At 40.0% G+C, this 27,163-nt stretch overlaps 1 protein-coding gene across 6 annotated transcripts in view; it reads right to left on the bottom strand.

Annotated features, from left to right (window-relative positions):
• Nucleotides 1-27,163, bottom strand: part of RPAP3 (RNA polymerase II associated protein 3) — a 102,666-nt gene that overhangs the window by 41,277 nt on the left and 34,226 nt on the right. For 4 of the 6 annotated variants that reach the window (XR_016394914.1, XR_016394911.1, XR_016394912.1 and 1 more), the window contains 4 exons: nt 23,952-24,138; nt 23,100-23,197; nt 22,531-22,631; nt 15,358-19,964 (listed from right to left, as the gene is read on the bottom strand). Coding sequence is in view for 1 of the 6 variants with exons in the window: in XM_089920615.1 (XP_089776741.1) it covers nt 24,133-24,138 (6 nt within the window). In the remaining 5 variants the exon portion in view is untranslated. Of the gene's footprint in view, nt 1-15,357; nt 19,965-22,530; nt 22,632-23,099; nt 23,198-23,951; nt 24,139-27,163 lie in introns of those variants that run through there. The other 2 variants (XR_016394913.1, XM_089920615.1) reach the window with 2 other exon arrangements.

Raw genomic sequence — 27,163 nt, forward strand, 5'->3', positions numbered from 1 at the left:
AGAATATAATCCATGCTCAGTCTTTTCCGCAGCAACAATGGATGCCAGAAGACAACAGAACAGTGTCTCCAAAGTACTAAAAGAAAGTGTAACAAAAACTATGTATCCTGCTAAACGATCATTAAAGATAAGGGCAAAATAACCACATTTTAAATATACAAAAACGAAAAGATTTTTTTTTACCACCCATACGCTCTCTATATAGAAACTACTAAAGGGTGTTCTCCAGCAAAAAGAAAAGTCAAACTAAAGGTATGATGTGAGCAGCCCAATGAACCCAGAAATTGTAAAATACATTGGCAACTTTCATTAACTAGTAACTATAGCCAGTCAAAAAGCACCATCAGTTACCCCCCACCCCAGCTCTACCCATGTGTTACTGAAAATAGCAACAGGGTCCAGGACTGTTCACAGCTGACCTTTGACAACATTCTCAATCCAGCACATAAATCTGAGCTTCCATAGCCATTACTACACCTCTAGCTTGCTGTTACGTGTCGTTCTTTGTGGGAGTCTATTTACTCATCCAAAAAAGAGTCACACAAGCATGAAAGGCAGGACCTCCTCTGCTGTCCTTGGACCTCTGGCTTCAGAGCCTGTGGGGGAGGTCCTGGAAATGCTGATGGACAAGGGCTTGGCTTTGAGACACCACTGGTGGCACTTGCTGAACAATTACCCGGCGGCAGAAAAAAAAGAAACAAACTCTCGGAGCCCCTGTGGTCTGGCTGAATGTGCCGAGCAGGCGGAGCCTGGGGGATCCCCGGCCACGGCAGGAGCCTGGGGCCTCCTTTACGGGAGATCCAAGTCTTGACTACTGTTCCAAAAATAGGTAAAAGCCAGAGGGCTCCCCAGTGGACTGGAGATCTAATTTAGATAGAGCATGCAGAAGGAAGCCTGAGATCTGAACCAACAGCAGATAAAGGGTTAGTATGCTTCTTCCAATACGTGACCCAGGCTCCAAATGAGAGAAAGCCATCTCAACGACATCACATTATTAAAGTCATTCATCAGCATCCCTAATCAAAGTGTGCTCACTGCTTTGGGGCTGCTGCCTCCCCTGTAACAAAGAGCCTGATTCTCGGGCTGTAGGTAAGTGGACGAGAGCTCAGGTACGATCCTTCTGGTACTGTGGTGCCAGTGAGGACCCTCGTCACTAACGTCTCTCCTTCAGAGTGGTTTGCTGATCTCGGTCATGGGTGTAACTAGATGGATACGGGTCCTCAGTGAAATCTGTCTGAAACAGGTCTCACCTTAGATGTCATTGAGGCAACCTACCCTTCACCTTCCCTCTCACCCCATTTATTACATTTTATCGCATTCTTTACATTTACAGATTTGCTCCCCATAATAATAAAACACCTTTATTGTCCCTGACTATGTTGCAAAACCAATGCCAAGCACTTTAGACAAATTATCTCATTTAATCCTCACTTCAACTCCGTGAAGTAAGTGCTATTATTATCTCCTTTTGAAAGATGAAAAATCTGAAGTTCTGAAACTCTGGGTCATGAGCGCCAGAGCCAGAATTCAAACTCCTGGCTGTCTGAATCTTGAGTCTAAGCCCAAAAGCAGCAACAGTGTTGTTCATTCATCCACAAATATTTATTGAACAACTACTACAGATTATTCTAAACTATATGCTAGGAATAAAACAGGCAAGGGTCCCATTTGCAAGAAACTAACGTTCTAGAGGTTAGAAAACAGTAACTGATAAATGAAAAAGATAATCCAAAAACTGATAAAGGCTAAGATTGCAATAAATGAAGCAAATATGCTAGAGAATGACTAAAGCAGTTGTGTGGCCGGGAGGGAAAGAGTGACTTCAGTCTGTGTGGGGAAGACCTCAATGAAGAGGTAACCTTTGGGCTGGGACCTGCAGGATGAGGAGGGAAGAGAAGGCCAGGCAATGGCTTAAGGTGTGTTCAAGAAATAGAAAGGAAGCTCATGTGGCTAAGGGGAAGGGAACAAGGAGATTCTACCTGATGCTGGAAGTGAGGTTTTTTTGTTTTGCTTTGTTTTGTAACATCTTTATTGGAGTATAATTACTTTACAATGGTGTGTCAGTTTCTGCTTTATAACAAAGTGAATCAGTTATACGTATACATATGTTCCCATATCTCTTCCCTCTTGTGTCTCCCTCCCTCCCACCCTCCCTATCCCACCCCTCTAGGTGGTCACAAAGCACCGAGCTGATCTCCCTGTGCTATGTGGCTGCTTCCCACTAGCTATCTATTTTATGTTTGGTACTGTATATATGTCCATGCCACTCTCTCACCTCGTCCCAGCTTACCCTTCCCCCTCCCCGTGTCCTCAAGTCCATTCTCTAGTAGGTCTGTGTCTTTATGGAAGTGAGGTTCTATTTTCAGTGTAATACACAGCCAACTTCTCCTTTACCACCAATTCTACAGCACTTAGCGATGTGTTCAAGGTACATGTAATAGTCACTGAAAGACAGAACAATACCCAGCTTCCGGCTCTAAGGAAGGAGGTACAGAATGGTGGATCCTGTATCGACCCAGGATATAGAGTGTTCTTCCTCCCACCTCTGCTCTCCCCTGCGAGCCTGACTGGTGGCTAGAAACTCCAGAGACACAGCAGAAATGGAGAACCACAAATCAAAGGCTTTTTGCATTTTGTGGAACACCTGTATAAGGCGTAGGAGATGAATGTGTCATTGCTGGGTGCGTGTGTGCGGTTCCCCTATTCACGATCTGCGTAAAAGCTTCCTTGTTTGGCTACACGCACCATCCTCTTCCATCTCTGGAGGACAAAACATGTGTAACGTATGGGAGGACGCCATTTCCCTGTGGAGTGCAGTTCTCGTTCTGGGGTGACAGATTCTGCAGAGCCATGCTTGCTGCTTCCAAGGCGCCCTGAGCATAAGCAGGAAGGGAACTTGGTGAAGAATCACACCAGCCTTCCCAAGGATGGGGGACGAAGGGCTTCAGCCAGTCTGTAGCTGACACCGTTTGCCCGACTCTCTTCCTTCACACTGCTTTTCTAGTCTGTGATATGCCATCTGATGAAAACGGTTTTCTGATTATCTCCAAGCCACGGACTCACTGTAAAGCAAGCATGCAGGCCCCTTTAAATAGTCGTTTGGCATATTCTTATTTGGCTGAGAATTTTATCAGCCTATCCAGCCAATGCTTCTACACTTCCAAGTGCTGTAGACAGATAGCACATAGATATGGTCAAAGAGACAACACCTGGCCTAGAGAGGCAGTACTCTTCTCAGGTTCAGCCCATAGTGTGCCTGTGACCTGAGTGAACTTTGACCTCCACATTCTACATCTTTATCATTTTTTCCTACCATGCTCACCACTGCCCCACCCCCACGTGACGTCATGCGATACTGAGAGAGGCAGATGTAGAGAGGCGGCACAGCTTTAGAAGCAGAACTGGTTTTGAATTCCAGCTTTACTACCGCTAGCAGTGTGACCTCAGGCAAGCTACCTAACCTCTACGTGCCTCACTGGGCCAGTCTCCAAAATTAAGAGAACAGTGTTGAGAAAATTAAAATGCAAAAAGCACCAGGTTCCATATCTGGCATAATTCAGTACTCAACCTTCTCGTCCTTCCCCTACAACCAAACGCGCATCCCCTTGGTTCCCTAAGGACACTGGCTAGCACAGAGGAATATGCTCACACATTCATTCTCATGAAGGTGCTAATACCCATTAACAGTTTTATGTGTTTCTCTTCCCAGGGATATTTGTGTTCCAGCCACCAAAGCTGAATCCATGGCAAAGAATTTCTAGTTCTGAGATTTCATGCTACGTGGTCATATGGGCAGAGGGTAAGAGAGCCTTCTCCTAACTACAGCACATCACCCTATACCAAGCCTGCAGAACAGGCAAACCAGGGCTGTTGGTGAGTTTACCATGCCCTAGCTCCCCTTCTTCATGGTGCCACCATAGTTCACTCAGATAGAAGAGGCTGACGGAAGAAAAACTACATAAAGCTTTGGAAATACAATTTTAGACAAAGCAAACTTTTACTGACCCTTGGAGGTAGATCAAAACTTCATTAACTCAGAAAAGAATGAAAGTCTGTTCATTCCGTCGTGCAGCCTGATTCACTTTAATGCTTTCATAAGTGCTGTGAAAGTCCAGCCTGCTCTCAAACAGCTAACTAGCCAGGATGTGTCCTCTTTCAAGCCCCTCTGCCTTCACATCTCCTCTTCTCTCTGTCTGGAAAGCTCTTATCACCCTTTCTGCACCTGGCAAAAGCCCGTTCATCTTTGCAGGCCTAGCTCAAATGCCATCTATTCTGTAAAGCTTTTCAAAATCTTCATCCAACCATCCAGCAAAATTAGTCACACAATTCTTTATCTCCTAATGTTTTGTTCCTACTTTTGGCATAAGGCTGACCGCCGTTTATTCACACAGCACGTTACAGTACAGTTAGAGGTCTGTGCTCTGTCTCCACACCAGCCTGTGCGTAATTAGATGGCAAGAGCCCTGCTTTATTCACATTTGTATCCCTGGTATCATGCACTGTGCCTGGCATGAAAAGGTGCCCCCCGTAAATGTTGGTGGAATCAAACTCATTAACTTTGGGGGAAGGACTGGATCTCTTCAAGCTTCCATCTCCTCCTTTATAGGAGGTGACAAAGATGTCTACAACAAAACATCAACATTCAGGTTCAATGATATGTCAGATGCAAAATATTATCTTGCACCCAACATAAACCCTTGTACGTCATTAGCTCACTAGGAATTGATTAAATTCATCCATTCAATAAAAATTATTTAGATACTGTGTCCCCAGCGAATCTCAGTAGACACGATAAGCAGTGACCCTGATGTCATAGAGTTTATATCTCAGAGGGAGAAGACAGCTGATGGCTAGTACACAAATAAATATAACAAAAGTTGCTAGTGATAAAATGCTTTGCAGAAAATTCAACAGGGTGTTGATACAGAAAGTTACTTGGGCAAGGGAGGTGGTGGGAGAGGCTTCTCAGAGGCCACGTTTAAGCGGGAATCCACGTGACCAAAAAAACCTGTGAAGATTTGGAAAAAGAGCACTTTGAGCCCTCCATTGGCAAGTTCATACCCTGAGGCAGGTACAAGTTAGAAGTCTATATGAGAGGAAAATGAGGTAAGTATGATGAGAGCATTTTTACTTAAGAGAGGAGTGGAGGAGATGAGGTTGGAGAGGTAGGTATGGGGTAGATTATTTGGGGACTTAATAGACTAGGATAAGGAATTCATATTTTATTCAAGGTGCAGTGCTAAACCAACTGGTTTTAAGAGTTTCTTAATCAGGGTAGTGACGTGAATTGATTTATGTTTTTAAAAGTTCACTCTAACAAGTGCTTGCTCCAGACTATAGTAATCTAGGAAGGAGATGATGACTGGACCTTGGCTGACAGAAGCGAAGATGGAGAGGAGAGGATTTGAATACGTTTCAGAGATAGAGCCAAGAGGACTGACTGTGGAAAATGAGGGAAAGTAAGGAGCCAAGCTTGATGTGGAGATTTTGACTTGCTTCTGGGTGAGATTAAGTTTGAAAGTACAGAAAATATTTTCAAACAACTAGCAGTAGGTGTACTTTCCCCTATTTCTCCTGCTAAGTACAATTAAAAATCCTGGACATTATTTATAAATCAAATATAAGAAGACTCTAAAAAGTAGAGAGGAGGCAGATCAGCTAGGGACTCTGGGACCCAAAAAACACAGTGGTGAATACCCTGGGCTTTCCTTTTGCCTCGTATATCCCAAATGTGGGGCTAATGAGGATAGCAATCCAGAAACACCAGGGTGCACAGACCAAAAAAATCCCCCCAAAAGCGTGCTCTCTCTAACCAAAAGACTAGGAAAGGAACAGCCAAGCAAGACAGAAACTTTAAAATTTTTTTTAATATTTATTTATTTATTTTGGCTGCGCCAGGTCTTAGTCTTCACTGAGGTAGGTGGGATCTTTTAGTTGTGGCATGTGGACTCTTAGTTGCGGCACGCGTGCGGGATCTAGTTCCCTGACCAGGGATTGAACCCCAGGCCCACCTGCATTGGGAGCACGGAGTCTTACCCACTGGGCCACCAGGGAAGTCCCAAGACAGAAACTTTTAGATAATACCTATTGTACTCCAGGCAAACACTGCAGAAGAATCTGTGGCCCTACTCTCATCCACACCATCAAAACCAAGTAGGAAGCCTAGTCTCCCACCCTTGTAAGGCTCTAATGAGGAGCTCTGATACCCAAGAGGCTGGTATAAGAAAAGGCCAAGTAGGGAGCCAGGAATTTTACCCCCACTGGCCAGTAACAAACACCCCAACCCTCATGGTATTCATGGAGACCACACGGGGCAAATGGACTTCTACCCCCACCCAGCAATAATGAGGTACCCATTCCCCCTCCCCACTGGGATGGGGTCAGAAGAGGAGGAGGCCTGATGGAGAATCAGGACTTTCAACACCGCTCAGCAATAAAAAGACTGCCCTTACCACAGTGTCAGTGGAGACCACAGTGGGAAACAACACTCCCATCTCCACACACCAGTAAGGAGGAATCCTTACTCTCACCCCCACCACTTAGGAGGCTGAATGGAGAACACAGATTTCTACCTCCATCTGACAGTAACAGGGTGGCGGTGCTCCTCCCCACTCTCCTACTCCACCCCACCCCTGCTGCCAGAGAAGTGTCAGATTAAATCAGTTTTTAAAATAAGGATTAAATAAGGTCCAGAACCTCATACGTAATATGAAAATGTCCAGGTTTCAATAAAATAATTCATGATACAAAGAAATAGGAAGCATTCAAACTGAATGAAAAAGACAATAGATGCCAACACAGAGATTTCAGAGTTATTAATATGACCTGATTTTAAAGCAGCCACAATAAAAATGCTTCAACAAGCAACTACAAATATGCTTCAAACAAATAAAAATAGGAAATAAAAGATATAAAGAAAAGCCAAATGGAAATTTTGGAACTGAAAAATACAATGACTGAAATAAAAATCTCAGTGGATGCGCTTAACAGCAAAAGGAGAAAACAGGAGAGAAACAGTGAACTGAAAGACAAGACATTAGAAATTAACCTGAAAAATGGAGAAGAGAGACAAAAATAGTCTCAAAGATCTGTGGGATTATTTTTTTTAAAAAAGATCTAACATTTATGTAATTTGAGTCTCAAGGCAAGGAGAAAAATGGCAGGGCTGAAAAAGGACTCTAAGAAATAATGGCTGAAGGGCTTCCCTGGTGGCGCAGTGGTTGAGAGTCCACCTGCCGACGTGGGGGATGCGGGTTCGTGCCCCGGTCCAGGAAGATCCCACATGCCACGGAGCGGCTGGGCCCGTGAGCCATGGCCACTGAGCCTGCGCATCCAGAGCCTGTGCTCCGCAATGGGAGAGGCCACAACAGTGAGAGGCCCGCATACCACAAAAAAAAAAAAAAAAAAAAAAAGGAAATAATAGCTGAAAACTTCCCAAATTTCCCAGGAGAAAAAGACCTACAGATTCAAGAAGCTAAGCAAATGCCAAACAGGATAAACCTGAAGAAATCCATACCAAGACACATCATAATTAAACTTCTGAAAACTTAAAACAAAGAAAAAATCTTGAAAGCAGCCAGAGAAAAATGACAATTCACATATAGGAAAATAACAATGACAGCAGATTTCTCATCATAAATCATGGAGGCTAGAGGAAGTGGTATTATATTTTTCAGTGCCAAAAGAAAAGAAGTGTCAACCAAGAATCCTACATCCAGTGAAAATATCCTTCAGCAATGACATGGATCTAAAAAATTTCTAAGATAAAGGAAAGCTAAAGTCTTACCAGGAAACCTACCCAAAAAGAATAGCTAAAGAAATTTCTCTAAACAGATAGAAAACAACACAAGGAGGAACCTTGGACTATTAGGGAACTAAGTAAATACAACAGGCTTTCCTCCACTTGAGTTTTCTAAATTATGTTTGAAGGTTGAAGCAGAATTTATAACATTGTCTGGTATGGTTCTAAATGTATGTAGAGGAAATATTTAAGACTGTTATATTATAAATAGGGAAGGGTAAAGGGATATAAAGAGAGGTAAGGTTTCTATACTTCACTTGAACTGGTAAAATGACACCACCAGTAGACTGCAATAAATTTTATATATTTATATATATATATATGTATATATATGTATATGTATATATATGTATATATATACATATATATACATATATATGTATATATATACATATATATAATGTAATAGAGAACCAATAAAAGAGCTATATTAAAATATATACTTTTTAAAAAGATAAATCAAAATGGAATTTTAAAATAGATTCCAGAAGCACACAGGAAGGCAAGGGGAAAAAAAGAAATGAAAAAAAATAGAACAAACAGAAAACAAAAAAATAAAATGCCAGACTTATGTCCTAAAATATATTGATAATTACATTAAATATAAATGGTCTAAATATATGAATTAAAAACAGAGATTAGCAGGTTGGATTATAAACCATGACCTAACTATATGCTGTCTACAAGAAACTCACTTCAAGTATAATGATATAAGAAGGTTGAAAGGATGAAAAAAGGCATATTATGCTAACATAAATCAAAGGAGTGCAGGAGTGGCTATATTAATATCAAGCAAAGTAAATTTCAGAACAAAGAAAATTATTAGAAACAAGAAGAGACATTACATAATGACAAAGTAATCAATCCACCAAGAAGACATAGCAATCCTAAATGTACATGTACCAAGAACAGAGCTACAAAATATATGAAGCAAAAACTGATAGAACTGAAATGAGAAATTGACAGATTCCCAATTATAGTTAGAGACTTCAACATTCCTCTCAAAAATTGATAAAATATCTAGGCAAAAAATCAGCAAAGACATGGAAAAACTCAATACCATCAACCAACAGGTAGGAATTTATAAAATATACACTTAACAACAGCAGAATCCATAGTTTTATCTCAAGTTCCCACAAATCATTTACCATATCCTGGGTTATAAGACAAACCTCAACAAATTTTAAAATAATAAGGATAATAAGGGAATACTACAAACAACTTTATACACACAAATTAACAATGAAGAGATCAATCAATACCTCAAAAACCACAAATTAGCATATATCACTCAATATTAAATAGATTATTTGAATAGCCCTATAATATTAAGGAAATTTAATTTTTAATTTTAAACTCCCAAAAAATAAATCTCCAGGCCTAGATAGTTTCACTAGAGAATTTGATCCAACATTTGAAGAAGAATTAGCACCACTTGTACACCATCTTTTGCAGAAAATAAAAGAGGAAAGAACATTTTCCAATTCATTTTGTGAAGTTAGTATTACCTTGGTACCAAAACCAGACAAGCAAGGAGGGAAGGAAGGAAGGAAGAAAGAAAAGGAAGAAAGGAAGAAAGGGAAAGAAGGAAGAAAGAGGAAAGGAAAGGAAATGAAAGGAAAGGAAAGGAGAAAGGAAGAAAGGGAGAGAAAGAACAACACAGGCCAATATCCCTCATGAATATAGATGTAAAAAAAAAATTCTTAACAAAATATTAGCAAATAGAACTCAGAATTATATAAAGAGAATTATATACCATGACCCAAAGGGATTTATCCCAGGGATGCAAGGCTAGTTCAATATTTGAAAATCAACCAATATGATCCACCATATTAAAAGGCTAATGGAAAAAAAAAAATCACATGATCAGTAGTGCCAAAAAAGCATTTGAAAAAACTTTAACACCCATTTTTTATTTAAAAAAAAAAAAAAACTTTGAGAAAAATAGAAATCAAACGCACTTTCTTCAACTTGATAAAAACTTTCCTTATGTTCCTTCATGGAAATCCTTTTTATAAGTCTCTCCACCTTCATCTTTCCAAAATTTGTTGATATCTTATTTCCTAATGCCCTGTTGCCTTTCTTTTTGCTGTTTGTGATTTATTTGTAATCCTTTACTATTATTTTAGTAGGATCTGAGGAGAGGGGGGAAAGTGATGGTGCTTAATCCACCCTCTTTATCCAGAAGTCCCTACTCATTCTTTTAATTATCACTCCCTCTGAAAAGTCCTCTTGGTGATGTTAGACCACGGAAATCTCTTAACTCCTAATTCATTTAACATATAACTGTCTTCTGTTTCATTTTTATTAGCCTTGTGAGTCCACATCTAGGTTTTAAGCTTTTTAAAGTAATAATGGCTTTTTATATTTCTATTTACCCACTGAATATCCAGTGGGTATATCCAGTATTAAGTGTTCACTATTTGATTGCTAAAAATAAGTAGATTAATTTTATGAATTTATAATATGACCCCATTCCTATATTCCAATTTAATTTTTTATTAATGTTTTAATGTGGTGGACCAATGAACATATTACATCATGGATTTCACAATGCACCAGTCCTATTATACATGACAGCTTATGGGAGAAGGTGTAAGAGTTCACATCCAAGTCCCCAAATGAAAAGCACACTGCCATCTCCTGGATCAAAGCTAATAATGCAGCCCTTGAAAAATGACGTGAATACAGCTCCGAGTAAAAAGCAGATCTATGAAAAGTAATTATAGGTGAAAATGAGACTCTTTGCTTTCCTTCTAATGTTAAGGATAATATAATTAAAATCAATATTGATCACTATGGTAATGAAAATCTTAGTCCTGAATTCAGGTCATTTACAGCTAGTTAAGGTGACCTGTTAAAACTGTCTTCCAAGTTCATCTAAGGAGCCGCATTCCCTTACATGATTTTCTCCTTCTCTGAATGTCCACCCAGCCTGGACTCAAAGCTCTCATGTGGTCGATATTAGAGAAAACTTTGTTCTGCTTTGCTCTATCAAAAGCAATGACAATTAAATGAAATGAAAAATGAGATGGCAAATAGGCAGTGCAACCTGACTGTAGCATTTCAGACTGCAGGCTGGAGTTTTTACCACAGACTAGAAATCCACATTTTGACTGACTCTGATTATCCAAATCAGGCTTTCTTGGATGGGAAAGAAGGTGATAGGGTGAGTCAAAAGGGCAAAGTCCAATCCCAGGTACCCAATGTAACAGACAAAATCAAAATCAAAATGAAGCCAACATTTGGAGACTCACAAGCATTTCTGCATTCTTGTGTGTTTCCCGGCTTTTCTTTTTCCTTTGGGAAGATTCTCCCATTGTTCTGGGAAACACAATTCGGGGTTTGGTCAAGGGAAGTCCTGAAAGCAGGAATAACACAAGTGCCAAGTGCAGAGGTTGCAGGCTGAGATGCTGAGCCTTCAAATGTAAGGCCCGTCTTCACAGAGAGTAGTGAAGCTCTGCAGAGACTATGAGGTTTGCTCATAAACTGTGAGGTTTGGAACTGGGCTTGTTTCACCTGACTTAGGCAGCTCGTAGTGGAGAAGGGGCACCAGTGCAAAGAAGCAGTGGGCTCCGGGAGCAGGGATGCCTGCTCTCTTTTCTGTCCCCTAATGCTCTGATGGCATCCTCAAGTATTCGGTAACGTTTTGTTAAACTCTGCCTTCTGGTATCAGCTGAGTTTGGGAAGCTAACGGAGAGGCCTGTACCCACACGTGGGATTAAACCGGCCTGGGGAGGAGCGAAGCCTGGAGGCTGTGAGGGAAGCCTACAGCAGCCGTCCAGAGAAGAGCTGACAAGGAGCAGTCAGGATGGACTTGTGCGTGGGTAAGCACTCCCTGGGCTGGGTTGTCGCTGGGACCCATTAAAGCCTGGTGTCTTCCAGTGACACAAGGAGGCAGCTCAGGTTGTTTGGGGGCATCAAAGTGATGAATGATCCCCTAGAGCTGGAGCCCTAGTGATGATACCTAAGTCTATTTAAGTCTGGTACCCTCTCTGGATTCTGCATCTTGGGGGCTTCACATGGCCTTACTGTTTGGTCTGCAGTAGAACTGAAGGCAGATGGGGGCCATCTTACAGCATCCTCACCCTCTACTAACCTCAGCCCAGCTGTTACTGAGGCAACAATAACCAGAGCTATAAGTTAGGAGCGCGTAGCACTAAACTGACTCAGGAGAACGCTCACCCTGGAGACTCATGGATACTCAAAGTCAAGTTGTGAGCCCGGGACCTCAGCTTCTCCAGGCCCCACTCAGGCAAAGCTCTGAACCTGTGGGAGGCGGCAGGCTCCCTACCTTACGCTTCTCCATTTCCCCAGTTAGATCACCCTTTTCACTTCTGGATTACCCTAAACTCCACCTTGGCTTTGGTGTCTCAAGGCCTGCCTTTGGAGTTTTGCAGAATCCTCTTCTCCAAAGCATGAGGATGGTGTGGGTTTTATCAGATAAAATTATCTCTGCTAATGGGCCAATTCGCTCAAATTCAAACTATTATAAGGCCTGGGCCGAGTAAAACTGTTTGTGTTTCCAAGAGGTGTAGAATAGGTTTTCCAGGCACTGCAGCAAGCCAGCGGGGAGACGTATCTGGCAAGGGGCCCTCTGGCACTGCTCAGTGGCTGTCTAATCCAGGGCTAGAGCCGAGAACACGATCAAGTCTACAACCAAGCAGAGCTTCCACCCTTGCCAGACTCTCTGGATAACACTGCTTGGGTCTTGAATTGTAGTCTCCTGGTGCTAAAATAAGATCAGTAGCTAGAGAAACAGATTGGCACATCAGTGGTCTCTATCTATTGCTGGCTAATAAATACATGAGTGCTTTCCTTTGGTCCTCTTGCCATCCTAATAAACTACCACTTGACCAATGAGCAAGTAACTAATCACAGAGAATTCCAGGATGTTTAGCACTCACAAAAGGCTTCACACAAAGAGTAGAAAAGAGAGGATGGAACATGATATAATCTTTGGGATATCAAACCAATGACCACAAAACAGTGACAACTTCTTGGTCTCAACTTGGCCTTTTGCCACTGCAAATGCACTCCTTTCCCAACATTCAGGATCTGCCTTGATGAATTTTTGCTCTGATGTCACAGAACATACATATTCCATGATTCCAGTGAGACTAAAAAGCAAAATCACTATATTTTATTACGTAAATGGACTCTATAAAGCAAATAGCAAAACAATTTATTGATGGTAGAAACTGGGAGGCAGGGGAAATAGAAGAGAAACAGGTATCCCTGTATGCCGGTAGTTAAAACACACGACTATCGTATACAGACACAGCCATTTCCCACCGCACACGCGGGCGTGCATGCACACACAAACATGTAACTTCCCTCTCTCTGGCCCAAGGAAAGACAGACATTCCTGCACACTGCGTTCTGACTGCATTTCTGGGACGTCTCTTCCTCTTCAAAGCCCGGTCTGATATTTATTTTAGATCCAGGTCCCATGCACTAAAGTACTGAAGGAAGAATACCCTTCCACATCCTACGGGTCCCTAGAAAGACCTTGTGAAACTGGAAAAGGGGACTCTGCTTGGTGTAGGAAGGTGGGGCTTCTGACATGGTCAGTATGGGGCACTGGCTTTGGGGTGTGAAAAATGCGTAAAGGGGGTCAACTGAATGGTGACAGATGGAATTTTGGTGGTGAGCACACACTATAGTGTATATGGAAGTAGAAACATGTTATACACATGAAACTTACAAAATGTTATATATAAACCAATGTTACCTCAATAAACAATAAATTCACTTTCATTTTGACTCCTATGCTTTCGGCCACGTACATGCTATTTTCTGACGATCCAGGGGGTGGCAGTAATAAAGAAATCCCAGCTGCCAGCCTGCCTCTCCCCTGGTCCTGCTCTTGTGTTATCACGAAGATTGTTCAGCTGTGACTGCAGCGTAGAAGTAAGAGTGTCTAAGTCAGTCTGACCTCTGTTGGACTCCCAGCTTCACAGGACAGCCTATCTCTCTGAGCATATTGTGAGCATTAAGTGAGATGATATATGCAAAGCCCTGGTACAGTGCCCAGCATACAACAGAGTGCATACAAATGGTAGCTAACAGTATCACTAGTCTGTTTGAACTGTTAGGACCAATAAGAGAGTTCCACAAAATTCCTATTCCCTTCCCACACTAATTTAGTATTCAAAAAATGTTTGCAGGTAGGAGCTCTCTGAACACAGTCCTGTAAAAGAGAACTGAAATAATCCCCATTGACGATGAAAAGGTCTTTGATGTTCAGGCAAGTGCTTTGAGCCAAACTTAAAAGGCTCTTCATCTGGATTCTTCAGCCCATTCTATAGTACTTGAATCCATTCATTCATTTATTCAGCAAATATTTATTAACTTCCTATTATGAGCCAAGTAATGTGCTATGGAAACCATCTCTTGAAAACACATTGCATGTTTATATCCCACTGATATGCAGACTAGTTCTAGTTCCCATTGAGTCCACACTCAATGGTTTGTGGTGTAAAACTTGACTCAGTAAAGTCCGTATCATTACTGGATTCCATGTGAGGAGGCCTGATAGAGGTTTCTGGAACCAGCACAGAGTTCTGAGTTACATCACTATTCACATGACTTTGAGCAAATAATTTAACCTAAGTGCTGCCCTAAATCTCTCAAGTTTCAAAGGTCAAATAGGACCAACTAAGTGTCAAGGGGAGCGTTTATCCTGCGCCCAGCTGTGCTCTGCTCTATGCAAATACAGTAGGCCTCCACCCCCAGACAGGAAGCAACTCAGGAGGCTCATCAGTGGAGGACAACCGGACAGGGGTTGGAAGAGCATTTGATGTATTTCAGTAGCGTATTAGCAGCTGAGAATCTCTCATTACTGACGACATTTTCACACACTTTTCAATATTTCTTATTTCTATACTCAACCTTTACTAAGTTGCATATTTTATCCTGATTTCATCGGCCCCACACCACCCAAGGGATGTCCTTGGTTTCATGAAACTACATTTTCCCCCAGCATCAGCCTCAGGGTCATCATCAATGTGTTCAGTCTGATGGTTTAAACGTCCGTCAGTAAAGCAGGCAGATTAGTTTAAGTGGAGTAAACCAGACCACCGGAACTCAGGCACATCGTCCTCATTTACACTATTCCCCAGAGATTTAAACAAAAGGAGGATTCTAATGAGGCCTGAAGTCAGTTTCACCCATGTCAACTACACGACGGCCTGTTCCCTTTTTTTCTCTGACCCCTCAAGCTGATTATTTCAAAACGTGAAGTTTAAATGCTGCAGGGTCATTATGTAAAATATAAGATCCTCCAGGAAACACACCAAATGACAAGTCTACTACTGCTCTTCTCCCTGCGACCTCTCCTGCGTGAACAGCACTGGGTTTTGCTGTGCCATGAGGGAACTGCTGTCACAGCAATTTCCACTTCACTGCCCATCTGCAACTCAGGACAGTTAGAATGTCGTCACCCCTCCCCCGCCTAACCAGATCCCACCTGTCCTTTGAGGCCCGCTCAGACCCCACCTTCTCCCTGCAACCTTCCCCGTCTGTTCCCCACATCTCCAGCTCCAGAACCGTACCTCCATTGGGCCTTTCATCACCCTCAGTCCTGCTGGCTTTGCAGCTGTCAACACAGCACCAGTCACTGCCAAAGCACCATACTGATTCCATAAGCTGCGCGGGAATCTACTATCTCCCATCCCCCATGTGCTTGGCTGGTTGCCATCAGAGAAGTCAACACCAAGTGAAGGAGTGCTGTCTTCTTAGATAAGCTGCCCACAGGCCCTGGATCCTGGGACAGGAAGAGCCTAGGAGAGCTGAGACACCCAGCCCTCCGCAGGCCCTCTGCACTACTAACCACAGTCGCCCCAGGAGTTGCATCTAGTGGGGCATACACAGCACACGAACATTTATGAAGTACAATCACCCAGAGGCCTTTCTTGCAAACTTTTAAACGCCACGGTAAGCATCAGTTAATGAAGGTCTCCACATGCTGAGGTTCTCAAGCAGGAGCAGCCCTTTTCAGATGTAAGGAATTCTGCCCCCTCACCACTGCCAGGCTGGGAGTAGAAGGCCACGTGGACTGCTGTATAGAGAAGTAAAAGACATCGCTCATCTTGTTAAATGTCCTACGGCTAGATGAGCTGGTGTTAGGGCTGAGTTAAAGTGAAGCTATCCATCCTCATGCTTCAAGGAGAAATAGTTGAGTTTTTATACCTATACAAGCTCAATAAAACAATCATGTTAAAAAGGATTTTTAATCAAGTCCTTTTGTTGCCCCGAATTATTATTGATTTTAATCCTACTGATATGGCGATAACCCATACGATGTATAGTTTCATTTTTCTTCTATTTTCCAAGTGATTTCTGTGAAAAAGTTGTGAATAGTGTCATTCTCCAGTGAATTAGACATTCTGCTTTATTTTGTAATGCCACCTGCTTTATAACTCACTTCATGAAAACAATTGAATCTCTCACCTCTTTTTCAAAAGCAAATGTGCCTGAAAGTCTACTTTCTACCTTCTCAGATTTTTAAAAGCATGAAAACAAGGTTTCTTTAACCACATCTGTGAAGATTAGCTGTGGCAAAATGTCTGCAATCAAAGCCAATCAGTAGCAGCCCCCAAAAAAGGAAGGATTTGGTATGTGGTAAACTAAATTGATAGCTTCTTTGTGAGTTGGTTTCAACATCACTGAATCTCACTAAGGAGAAACTGTTTTCCTAGAGCCAGGATTAATGAGGGTCCTACATTAAATAACCACAGTGAGAGAAGAAATGCACTAACTCTAACCTAATCTAAGAAGAAAGGTGGTACGACTGATCCATCAATAAACGCTAACGGAGCCTCTGTCATGGACAAGGCCAATGTTAGCACTAAGAACACACATGACAGTGTCACAACCATCAAGGAGCTTAAAATCTAGTATGGAGTCAGGATGCGCGCACATGAAAAATTAACAGATAAAAACAAATGAAAGGAGGGACTTCCCTGGTGGCACAGTGGTTAGGAATCCGCCTGCCAATGGAGGGGACACAGGTTCAATCCCTGGTCCGGGAAGATCCCACATGCCGTGGAGCAATTAAGCCTGTGAGCCACAACTACTGAGCCTGCGCTCTAGAGCCCACGAGCCACAACTACTGAGCCCGCGTGCCACAACTACTGAAGCCCACGCACCTATAGCCCGTGCTCCGCAACAAGAGAAGCCACCACAATGAGAAGCCCGCGCACCACAACGAAGAGTAGCCCCCACTCGCCGCAACTAGAGGAAGCCCGTGCACAGCAACGAAGACCCAACGCGGCCAAAGATAAATAAAAAAGTAAAATTAAAAAAAAACAACAATAAAACAAACGAAGGGAGACTGTAGCCAATCAAATTCAAACTCTATCCCATACAACAGCCTTGATAGTGCATGGAATTGCCTACAACCCCCAGGGCAAGTCAAGGGGCTCATGACATGTTACATGACCTCCACCTATGCTGATCCCTCTGCCAGGACCCTTTCCCTCCCATCGTGCACCTGGACCATCGTTCTCATATCTCAAGTCTCATATCAAACACTGCCTCCTCCTTCCCTGTGCCACCCAGTCTGACTCAGAGCTGCACCCTCTATGCTCCCCCAGTGCCCTCTCCAAACTATCAAGGCACTCATGACACTGTACTGTAACCGCTGGTTTATCTGACTCCCCAGCTACACTGCGAGCTACTGGAGGGCAGAAACTGGGCCTGTGTTTTCTCCAGTGCTTAGTCACCTACCAGCACATTACAGACACTCAAGAAATGTTTGAATAGACGTGAATGAATACCACCACGCCCTGTGGATTCTCCCTCCTTAAGATATCTTAAACTCAACCTGTCTTCCATCCCTTTGCACCAGTCAGCATAGTTAGAACGGTGGTTGGGCAAGTAGCCTTTGGATACAGACTACCTGTTACCAGGTGACCATAGGCAAGTTACATAACCTATATATGCCTCAATTTCCTTATCTGTAAAGTGGAGATAACAGAACCTACCTCCTAGGTTTGTTGAGGATTTAAATGAAAAAAGACATAATGTCAGGCAAATAGGCAGTACTTCATGTTACCCATTATTATTAGTTCAAATGTTATTTACCTCCTGCATTCTTGTATTCTTCAACTGGTCTCCCTGTTTCTAGCCACACCATCACCAATCCACCGCTCATCACTGCTACCAGAATGATCTTAAAACTCAAACCACATGTCACTCTCTTCCTTAAAACCTTGAGTGGTTCCCCATCACTTTCAGAAAACCAGCTTCTCTGTCACTGCATGGAAGGCCCTTCATGCCCTGGCTCCCACCCTCTCAGCCACCTCCCCACAGCCAAGCCCCCACAAGCATCCTCCTGCCTATCACCTTCTTATTAATGACTGCAAAATCCCTGCAAAATCACCTTCTTATTAATGACTTAAGAAAAACTCAAGTCATTCCAAATGCATTATTATTATGTATAAGCTATACTTTATGACTAAATTTCATTGCCTGTTTATATATCATAAGACTATACATTTAGCAACATATAACATTAATAAACTCCAAGCATGTTGTAAAACACTGAGCTATACAAATTATGATCTTAATAAGATCATATACCATGAACTGGGGAAATTATCTTTTTAAACAGATTGATTATTCCTCAAGTAATTGTAGGCATAATAATATGTATGCTGCAACAAAAATAAAGTCTTAAATTTGACTGTCTTATTGATGCTAACAGCTATAGGATGGTGACCTAGTATTTTTTTTAACATGACAGCCTCTAAAATTAAATTGATTTTAGCAATATTTACAGGATGCCCAAAATTTGCTAAGTTGCTACTTTGAACATTTACTAAAACTGATTCCTACCATCAATTCAATTAAATTTTATATTTAATTAAATTTACCAAGCGGGCACCTAACTATGTGCAAAGGGCTGGGCCAGGGACCGTGCAGAACAAGGAGAAGTAGAACACTAGCCTGGATTTCAAAAGCTCACAGACACCACACTCACATGAACCACGTACACACAAGCTATACACTAATTACTACCTTGAACATTCCTAGTTTTTAAACTTTTACACCTTGCTTTAGATTATCTGCATTCAGTTGACATATAACATGGACATGGATATCATGAGGAAAAAAAGCTGTAGCACTGAAATTTAAGTATGCTGTGACTCTCCAAGTAACCTATTTAAAAAGTCTAACTGAAAGTCTCCTTTCAACATAAATACTAAAAATACACATCCTGCAACTAAGCAATTTTATGATCGTGAACTGGCACAATGGTACGAAAACATTTTATAATGAAACAATCTGATATCTACTTAACTCCCTCTATATAACTTTATTCATATGCTAAGGAAGCAACCTCGTCATGTGGTTACAAAAACTCATGAAAATATTTTTTAAAATGTAACACTTATGGGGCACTGAAGAATGTATCTAAACTTAACATTTAAAATGACTTATAGGACTTCCCTGGTGGCACAGGGGTTAAGAATCCGCCTGCCAATGCAGGGTACACGGGTTCGAGCCCTGGCCCGGGAAGATCCCACATGCCACACGGAGCAGCTAAGCCCGTGCGCCACAACTACTGAGCCCACGCTCTAGAGCCCGTGAGCCACAACTACTGAGCCTGCATGCCACAACTACTGAAGCCTGTGCGCCTAGAGCCCATGCTCTGCAACAAGAGAAGCCACCGTAACAAGAATTCTGCCCATGCACCGCAACAAAGAGTAGCCCCCGCTCACCACAACTAGAGAAAGCCCAAACACAGCGACAAAGACCCAACGCAGCCAAAGGTAAAAATTAAAAAAAATTTGTTAATAAAAATAATAAAATAAAATGACGTAAAACACCGATCTTTACACGTATACCTCATTATTTATATTTTTATTTTCAGAAAAAAACTTATAAATAGTTCACTTAAGTATATTTCTCACTAGTTAAATCACAATTCACTTCATATTTAATTAGCTTACATCCAGAAACGGTACTTTTCCTGTATATCATTTTCTTAAAAAGCAAAACATTTTATTTTCAGTAGAAAAAAATTTACATATGAAATCCAAAGGCAATAATTTCAATAAAAATGGAAATCAACCACCGTATCTTTTCTTGAGTTCTTCAACAGAATTATCATTCAATCCTGATTTGTCTATGTGATTGAATAATACACGTGCAACTGGAAAAGAAAAAAAAAATTCATTTTAATCTCCATTTTTAAAAAGTAAAGCAAAAATTAAAGGGAGTAATCAAATCTGTTAAATATTTTTTACATTATAAAGCAATCATTAGGATTATTTATAAATTCTAATTCAGATATTTAAAAAGCCAACCTGAGAACAGAAAACTATACAGCAGTCCAATGATGTTTCTTAGCAGAATATTTTGCTTTGGCAGTAAAAAATTTCCCCTACATCCTCAATGACATTAACTTTGCAGATGAAACATAATTCATTCTGTACTACCCTAAAGATTTTTGACCTGTGTAACAAGTATACTTTTACTTATTTAATATTCCAATTAACTTTTTCAAAACTTAAATCATTTTATTTTAAAAGAAAAATTTATATCGCTACTATAAATTAAAAATTAGCAATAACATTCACAAAAATCATGTTCGATGGGCAAGCTGTACATTTTTATAATAACAATTAAAAGTTAAAAAAAGATTTGCTTATGAGTCATTTAATATCTTTCACACCACTGAAATGGCTGGTCTACACTCAACACTATGGAAAACGCTATTATAGTTCATACATTCCTCAACATTAAAACTAGCTAACAGTTTTTAATAATAATGACAATAATAAAAGACAACAACAGCTACTATTTATTGAATATTAAGTTACATGCCAGGAACCACTGTAAGTGCTTCCCACGTTTAACTTAGTGGACAGTGGTGACCCCACCAAGACAGTACTGTTGGTAGGCCAGTCTGAAGGACCAACTCACATTCTTTGAGCACACTTCAAGTTATCCCATCATAGTGGCAAGAAATCCATTCACTCATGCACTTATACTAAGAGGTTATTATGTACTAAGCACCGTTCTACACGCTGAGGCCTAGAGAACAAGGTAGACAAAGTTCCTGCTGTCATAGAGCTTCCATTCTATTAGGGAGAGAGAAATAATAAACAAATACTTAAAATACTGTCAGCTCGTTCTGTATTATGAAGAAAAATAAAGCGAGGTAAGATGACAGAGGGTGATGAGGAAAGGGAGGCAGGCAGTATTGTGAGTAGGCCTGTGAGGAAAGGCGTCTCTGAGGAGGTGACTATTAGGTGGAAACTGCATGAAGTGAGGAAGAGGCAGGGGAGGATAGTCTAGGCTGAGGGGTAAGTCAAACACAAAGACCCTGAGGCTATAAGAAGTTTGGTAATTTGGTATATTAAAAAGACACAGTCAGTGAGGTGGGGCAGAATGACTAAAAAAAGTGACAAAAAATGAGGTCTGCATTCAACTGAATGCAGATAATACTTTCAGGGACTGTTTCTGATTAAAGATTAAGCAGAAACTTCTTCTGGTTTACCCCTATTAGGAATCTCTCTAAATTACATGTCCACTTCCCTAAGTTCAACATACAGAGTATTTTTCTTAGTGATTCAGATTCAATGTCACTGCTACATACATAAAGAAGAAACAGAAAAGGAGCCCAAAGTATGTTTAGTCCAGAAAGTATCTGAAAACCATAGTTTTTGCTATTTTTAAAACTAAAAAACTGGTACTCCTGCATTCTAATGATTTTTCTCTTTTTCCTAAAACTACAGTATAGCCTTAAAACTCCAAGTACAACTGACCCTTGAAAAACACAGGTTTCAACTGCACAGATCCACTCAAAGGCGGATATTTTTCAATAGTAAACACTACAGTACTACATGATCCACGGTTGGCTGAATCTGTGAATGAGGAACCTCACATCCTGTGGACCGACTATAAAATTGTACGTGGATTTTCAACTGTGTGGAGAGTTGGCGCCCCTAACTCCCATGTTGTTCAAGGGTCAATTGTCATTGAAGTTTCTCCATAGTTTGATTTTACTTAAATTAGGGTTCCCCAAAACTGACATTTTATGCCAAAGACTGAGATGTAGAAATAAACAAGGGATCTAACTCTTCAGGCTCATCATCTGCCTCTTTCTACCCTCTAACTCTACAATCCAGCCACACTGCGCTCCTTTTAATTTTCTGAGCTCAATTTGCTCTCTCCTGCCTCAAAACCTCTGCACATTCCCACCTCCTTCATCTGACCCCTGCACTTTTTTGAGCATTCAGCTTAAATCAAAGAAACTCAAGGAAATTAGCTCAAAAAAATGGGTGAGACCTCCGATGCACCCACGCCCGGTTGCAAGTTCCTGTGGCAGGAACCCTGCACGAGTTCCATCATGCCAGGAGCTCAACCATTATGCTATCACTGCGTTTTCAAGTAGAAGAGCCCAGAACACCTCGGTTTAACTCCTGGGTCTGGCTTCCTAGCTATGGAACCTCGGTCAAGTTCCTTACCTGTGTATGCTTCAGTTTCCTCCTTTGTAAAACCAAAATGATAATCATACCTACACCTCACAAAGTTGTTGTCAGGATCAAAAAATTTAACTTTACTTAATCTAATAGTAATTCAATTTAATTAGCTTAACTGTAATTAATTTAATTGTACATAACTGACATTCAATAAATATTTGCTATCATTTGCTGAATAAAGGAACACACAAGAATAAAGAGATATGAAAAAGCTTTCTTCACAGAACTCACTTTTCTTCTCAGGTTCTGACATAAACATCACTGCCATATCAAACCTTCTTAGTTCAGAAAGTCTTTGTAAGATTTCAAAGATGAGTGATGGCTTTTCTTTCCTGAAATAATCCAAATAAAAAAACAAACGATCAATTAAAAGCAGCTCATTCAGTCTGCTTACTAAAATAATATTTCTAATTATATATAAATAAGGTCTTCATGTATCATTTTCCCCTGCATACTGTCTATATTTTAAGTGCCCAAATGAAGAATTTTATCAAGTCAACTGAAAAAATTGTAATATTCTTAAATGTGTGGCACAGCACAGACGTTATTAATCGGCTATAATATTTGCCACTTCCATACTCTACCTTTCTCTAAAAAAATTTTAAGTCATTTTTCCTCCTAATCATTTCCTTTTTCATTGTTTGTACTTGTCATCTCTTTACAACTTCTGCAACAGCTAAATTTACAAGAGAGCTAATTTTGCTATGCAAAAGGTAATATGACATGAAAAAGAACGAATTTCCCAAATCACTAGAAACAGCTGAGCATTACAACATGAAAGCATAACTAAACTTACTTACTCAATGTAAAAGTCATGCAGAATTTTAATGATATGGTTGAATACATCTGGATCTAGATTTTTCTGAAACAGCTTGGGATACAAGGATGGTTCAATTTGCTTGGGAAAAATATAAGGTGTTAGAAAATTCAATTATGGCAACATTCCCAATCACAAATTATTTATATAATAATTGCTTAGTTCAACATAGTAAAAAATAACTATTATGCATTAGTATTCAATGAATAATAATGGAGTCACACTGAAATGTAACTATGATAGAAGAATGAAAGTCAGAGGAACTATAAAATAATCACTCTGTTCAAGACAGAGAAAAATCTCATGGGGAGATGTGTACTACCCAACAGAAACAGGAAATGAAAGAGAGCTCTCAAGGACCAATAAAAAGAATTAGAGAGTTTAAAAAATAGAACTACTTGAAAAAGACAATGCTAAAAATCCATTATTTGGTAAATTTCATATGAGTTAATTCTTTTTCTTGAGCAAATAAAAGCTCATTTTCAGGAGACTGACGGCCTAAATATTGCAAGCATTGCTTGGCACACAGAAGGCACTCAATGTATTTTAGCTTCTTTCCTCATCTTGAAGGATGAAGAATTAAGTTTAAGTCATGATGTATGAAATTAGATTACGTTATTTTAGAAAACAAAATTTAACACAGAACCTTTTTCAGAGGTTCACTGGTTGCAAATATTTAAAATGGTCTGACCAGGCCGATATACGTATCAGGCAAGGGATAAGAGCATTTTCTACAATCATATTATAAGCAAATATAGTACTATTATTATATAGTGACCAAAGAAGTTCTCTGACCTCTAACTTACAGGAGAACTACCAGCTTCCTCCCTCTTACCTTCAAATATTGATACAACATATCTGGAGAATTTTTCAGTTGTCTGAAATCAGATTCAAGCTGAAATGAGTTTGCAGGAACTGGAGGAAGAGCAGTCCTGATAAACTGAGCAGGTGTTTTGTCTACCTCTATAGAAATCTTCTCACTGAAAGTCTGACATACATCCTTTTTCAAATTGACTTCAGGTCTGAAATATTTCAGAAGCATCACACAATTAGAAAAGAACCACAGGGCTTCTCTGGTGGCGCAGTAGTTAAGAATCTGCCTGCCAATGCAGGGGACACAGGTTTGATCCCTGGCCCGGGAAGATCCTACATGCCGCGGAGCAACTAAGCCCGCGCGCCACAACTACTGAGCCTGTGCTCTAGAGCCCGTGAGCCACAAATACTGAGCCCACATGCCACAACTACTGGAGCCCACGCGCCTAGAGCCCGTGCTCTGTAACAAGAGAAGCCACCTCAATGAGAAGCCCGTGCACTGCAACAAAGAGTAGAGAAAGCCCGCAAGCAGCAATGAAGACCCAAGGCAGCCAAAAATCAATAAATAATAATAATAAAAAAGAAAAACAAAGAGAAGAACCACAAATAGTCAAAGCTTATATAAGGAAACATCAACAGAGATTTTAAAATTTCTGACTTTATTAATACTGTATTATCTATTTATATTCTGCCAGTAGTAAATTCTTTCAGCTGATAATATATGTATACTTTTGGCAAGACAGATTATACTTGTGCAAATTTTCAGATGCTAGTTACGTAATGACTATTCTCATTAGCTGGGCTAATAGCCTGGCCACCTTTTGACAAAACATTTCTATACACTGCATTATTATATCACATATACTCACAAGTCAACATTTCACTCTGAATTATGTGAATTACCACAGTTTCAAGAAAGATTCCAAGAAGGAAGAAATGCTTCCTCCTTTAAAAAAAAAAACAAAAAAAAACCTGCCTACTTAAAGTTTTCCCACAATCTATGTCACTGTAAACAACTACTGAAGTTCAAAGTTTAAAACAAAAAACCTTTTAATAGGACTGTTGAGTAGCAATGCAAAAATATATGAATAAAATTTCAACACCCCAAAGTAAACTACTAAACTATGTCTTTTATATTCTCATCATTAAGAAAATGCATGACTTTTTGAAAAATTCCAAACAAAATTTAAAGAGCCCATGAATATCTTAAATATTAATGGCTAGAATAATGATAATGCCTAAATTCTACATTGTTTATGAAGCTTCCCTATAAAAAATTAAAAATCCTGAATTACAAAGTGAAACATATTTACTGAACTTCTAGAAAAGAAAATGCACAAAATCAATTTGTTCAATATACTTTCATCACTGTTTGCAGATGACATGATGCTATACATAGAAAATCCTAAAAATGCTGTCAGAAATCTACTAGAGCTCATCAATTAATTCAGTAAAGTTGCAGGATACAAAATTAATACACAGAAATCTCCTGCATTCCTATATACTAACAACGAAAGATCTGACAGTGAAATTAAGGAAACACTCCCATTTACCACTGCATCAAAAAGAATAAAATACCTAGGAATAAACCTACCTAAGGAGACAAAAAACCTCTACTGTGAAAACTATAAGATGCTGATGAAAGAAATCAGAGATGACACAGATGGAAGGATATACCATGTTCTTGGATTGGAAAAATCAATACTGTCAAAATGACTATACTACCCAAGGCAATCTACAGATTCAATGCAATCCCTATCAAATTACCAATGGCATTTTTCACAGAACTAGAGCAAAAAAATTTTTAATTTATATGGAAACACAAAAGACCCTGAATAGCCACAGCAATCTTGAGAAAGAGAAACAGAGCTGGAGGAATCAGACTCCCTGACTTCAGACTATACTACAAAGCTAGAGTAATCAAAACAGTACAGTACTGGCACAAAAACAGAAATACAGATCAATAAAATAGGCTAGAAAGCCCAGAAATAAATTCACACACCTATGGTCAACTATCTACGACAAAGGAGGCAAGGCCATACAATGGAGAAAAGACAGTCTCTTCAATAAATGGTACTGGGAAAACTGGACAGCTACATGTAGGAGAATAAAATTAGAACATTCTCTAATACCATACACAAAAATAAACTCAAAATGGATCAAAGAACTAAATGTAAGCCTGTACACTATAAAACTCTTAGAGGAAAACACAGGCAGAATACTCTTTGACATAAACTGCAGTAATATCTTTTCTGATCCACCTCCTAGTATAATGAAAATAAAAACAAAAATAAACAAATGGGACCTAATTAAACTTAAAAGTTTCTGCACAGCAAAGGAAACCATCAACAAAACAAAAAGAAACCACAGAATGGGAGAAAATATTTGCAACCGAAGCAAATGACAAGGGATTAATCTCTAAAATATACAAACAGCTCATGCAGCTCTATGTCTAAAAAACAAACAACCCAATCAAAAAATGGGCAGAAGATCTAAACAGACATTTCTCCAAAGATGACATACAGATGGCCAAAATGCACATGAAAAGATGGTCAACATCACTAATTATCAGAGAAATGCAAATCAAAACTACAGTGAGATATCACCTCACACCAGTCAGAATGGCCATCAACAAAAAATCTACAAACAATAAGTACTGGAGAGGGTGTGGAGAAAAGGGAACCCTCCTACACTGGTGATGGGAATGTAAATTGGTACAACTGCTATGGAGAACAGTATGGAGGTTCCTTAAAAAACTTAAAACAGAACTACCATATGATCCAGCAATCCCAATCCTGGGCATACATCTGGAGAAAACGATAATCTGAAAGGATACATGCACCCCAATGTTCACTGCAGCACTATTTACAAAAGCCAAGACATGGAAGCAACCTAAATGTCCATCGAAAGAGGAATGGATAAATAAGATGTGGTACATACACATAATGGAATATTACTCAGCCATAAAAAAGAATGAAATAATGCCATTTACAGCAACATGGATGGACCTAGAGATTATCATGCTGAGTGAATTAAGTCAAAGACAAATATCATATGATACCACTCATATGTGGAATCTAATTTTTTTAAAAAAGATACAAATGAACTTATTTATAAAACAGAAACAGACTTACAGATATTGAAAACAAACTTATCGTTACCAGAGGGGAAACGTGGAGGGGAGGGATAAATCAGGAGCTTGAGATGAACATACAAAAACTACTATATATAAGA

This window comes from Delphinapterus leucas, chromosome 11 (genome assembly GCF_059928025.1).
Source record: "Delphinapterus leucas isolate spDelLeu-1000000601 "Yukka" chromosome 11, BTC_Dleu_Yukka2, whole genome shotgun sequence".
NCBI lineage: Eukaryota > Metazoa > Chordata > Mammalia > Artiodactyla > Monodontidae > Delphinapterus > Delphinapterus leucas.